The sequence below is a fragment of the Primulina tabacum genome, chromosome 14 (genome assembly GCF_025594145.1).
Source record: "Primulina tabacum isolate GXHZ01 chromosome 14, ASM2559414v2, whole genome shotgun sequence".
Lineage (NCBI taxonomy): Eukaryota > Viridiplantae > Streptophyta > Magnoliopsida > Lamiales > Gesneriaceae > Primulina > Primulina tabacum.
Genome location: NC_134563.1, coordinates 35,059,128 through 35,062,352, shown reverse-complemented (window position 1 = coordinate 35,062,352; position 3,225 = coordinate 35,059,128). Strand labels below are relative to the sequence as shown.

General features: G+C 32.7%; 1 protein-coding gene across 1 annotated transcript; it reads left to right on the top strand.

Moving 5' to 3' along the window:
* The first annotated feature begins 310 nt into the window (after window positions 1-310).
* LOC142523980 (uncharacterized) lies at window positions 311-1,056 on the top strand. Its single transcript, XM_075627708.1, has 2 exons — window positions 311-456; window positions 507-1,056. Exons 1-2 carry the CDS (start codon window positions 311-313, stop codon window positions 1,054-1,056), a joined length of 696 nt encoding a protein of 231 aa, XP_075483823.1.
* Window positions 1,057-3,225: the final 2,169 nt, after the last annotated feature.

The window sequence follows — 3,225 nt, the reverse complement described above, 5'->3', positions numbered from 1 at the left end:
AAATTATCCACATAATCCATGTCCACCAAATTATCCTTATAATTCATATCCACCAAACTATCCATATAATCCATATCCACCAAACTATCCATCTAATCCACATGCAACCAGTATGCCATTTATTTCTCCGACGAAAAATGAACCGGCCACTCCGACTTTCGTCTCAGAGACTCAATTGTCCGACCGTGAATCCCCAATTGAAGTCGTAAATTTGGAGAATGTGATTATGGCGCTGAGGGTAGAAAAAAACGCTCAACCTGGAGAAAGGTTGAAGACGAGGTCTTAGCGAGATCGTTTGTCACTATCAGCGATGACCCAATCATCGGCAATGATCAAAAGGCGGAAGCTTTCTGGGGACGTGTTGCAAGCTACTACAATGACAATCGTCCCGCAGGTACACCCAATAGAAGTGCAAGTGTCATACGATCGCACTGGCACAATACCATCCAAAAAAAGGTACATCGCTTCAATGCAAATTACAATAGTATTTATAATGCATATCGTAGCGGCCACAGTGATGAGGATATACTACGGCTTGCGTATGAAAAATATCGTGAGGAAAGTAACGGCATCGCATTTAATCTTGAGCATGTGTGGAGGATCGTAAAAGACCGTCCAATGTTTACTCCACAGTCCGTTGATCACCTTGTTAGCACGAAGAAGGCAAGGACCTCGGAGTCGGGAGCAAGCAACACCTCATCCAACCAAGATGCGAGCCTACATGTAGACCTAAACGAAGAAGAAAATCGTCCAATGGGTCAGAAGGCAGCAAAAAGAAAGAGAAAAGGTAAAATGAGATCGGACATGGAGTGTATGACAACAAACTTGGACAATATGTTTGCAAAGTTTACTGAATATACAAGCATGAAAAAAGTTGAAGTTGAAATGAAACAAAAACAACTCGAAGTAGAGGAGATGAAAGCAAAAGCTGCTATGGCCAAAGTTCAACTGAAGGAATATGCAATCCTTTCGAAGGATACTTCGCAAATGACATATGAGCAACTTATCATCCACGAACGTCTATGTCAAGAGATTAGGGGGAGATGGAATATTTAATTTTAAGTTATTGTAATTTTCTATTATTGTAATTTTCATTTATAATAATTTTCAATCATTGTAATTTTCATTTTTGTTAATGTAACTCTCCGATCAATTATTATTTTGCATCTTCTCTTAAGTTTAATTTATTTTCTTTTACTTTTATGCAAGTGTTATTTATTATTATATGTTGTACCGTTTAATTTTAGGTTTATAATAAATGACACTCATAAAATTAAATTATTTTACGTACTAAATATATAAAAACATATTATTATTAATATTAAATAATAATAATTCAAATTTCTTAAAAAATTTGAAATTGAATATATTTAATTTAAAGTAAGAATAAGATGAATGAGTGGACAGCGGGACCTACAAATAATGAGTGTGAATGTTAAAATGAATGTGGGAGAATAGATGTGTTAATGTAATGTGTATGTGGCATGTGAACCCTACGATTTTTGATGAGATGATGGGTGTTATAACACCCACCAATGCGTGTGCTCTTACAAATATATGTAAAATCATATTCATCCAAAAAAATTTAAAACTAATAAAGATTAATAATAATGATGATAATAATAAATAGTAACAATAATAGTAATATTTATAATAAAATTATTAGACATTTGGCACTAAAAAAAATCCAAAACATGCAAATAAGCCTATTTAAATACCCCAAAGCAACAGGAACAATGATAATTTTGTGCATTCAGTGCCTGAAAATTAAGATGATGAAGTAACAATAAGTGAAATAGAATGAGTTAGCGAAGAAAAATTTACCCAAAAACTCAAACTTTTCTTTAAAAATTTTGAAAAAAAGTCCATACCACTCCACTCTTACTCAGAAAATCATATGTGCTGTGCAGGAGGTGTAACAATATTATATACCAAAAAAATGGAAACCCCAACAAGGTTAGGAACATTATAGCCTGAAAACTATCATTTCTAAGTTGAATGTTCATAGTTTTATTTCATAATCTTATACATTGTTCTTGATCTTTTATATAAAATAAAAGTTGTTCGTCATGTTACTTAGTTTATAAAAGTGTCAGTCGATCACCAAAAATGTCACTTGTAGTAGCCATTTATGATAATTTAAAACCTTTGAGAACCATTTCGAAAAAATAAAATATGGACAAGATCGGCTGGAATTTTCGAAAAATATTCAATACAAAAGTTGTAGAACACGACAAAATTCGACTGAGAAATTTTCGACTGCGCGTGGAGGCAAGAGCACGGCGGCCGGAAAGGTGGCCCGTGAAAATTTAAATATGGCCGAATGATTATACACCCAAAAGTCCTTGATGGCCTGCTTGCACATACGAATTCTGGGCAAAATAGGTTTGGAATTCGGGAAAAACTTCTACACAAAAATTATATAACTCAAAAGAAGCATCTACTGTGAAGATTTCATATTTTTTGGAGATGATTTCAAATTAATATGATTTTTCTTGTAATTGTATCAAACTAAATTTTGATCAAAATTTGAACATTAAACTACTCAAATATCTAGTAGTCTTACTAGCACATAAAATAACCCTGAATTTATGATAATAAGAAATATAGAAGTCATTGGAGTCAAAGCAAACTCTCACGAAAGTTAGGAATATGAGGTTTCCTACCGATTTCTTCTCTATATAGAAATTTGGCATTTTACATGGTATTCACGGTAAATGTTCTATCATCAGTTCTTATCAATTGTATTATATTGTAATATCACATTGCATTGATCATATTATACTGCACATTTGTTATTGTGAGAAGATGGTTGATTTCAATTATTCTTGAACCAATGTAAATGAATGAATGATTATAAATTGGAACTTTGACAACTGTTATCGTATCAAAAATTGAGTCCACTAGACAACACATCTTTGGCCCGTAAATGTGAGCCCAATGAACAACATGTTATCAACCAGTTCATCTAGACAATATGACTTCGATCCGAAAATGTGATTTCACATTAACTTGTAAATGATCGATTGTAAAGAATTTTACGAGAATACGTAGAAAAAAATGTTACATGGCATTTTGGTGAGAATCACCTTTTAACACTCGAGATTACTCAACAATCCAGTAAAGTTATTGCATTCTTTATATCTACAAACAACACTTAACACATACATAGATCAGAAGTACATGTGATAAAATTAAACCTGAAAAAGAAAATTAGGATTGAAA

Coding starts and splice junctions, on each gene's coding strand:
- LOC142523980 (XM_075627708.1), top strand. CDS start 311: ATGACCCAATCATCGGCAATGATCAAAAGGCGGAAGCTTTCTGGGGAC. Junction 457..506: donor ACAATACCATCCAAAAAAAG/GTACATCGCTTC, acceptor TGCATATCGTAG/CGGCCACAGTGATGAGGATA.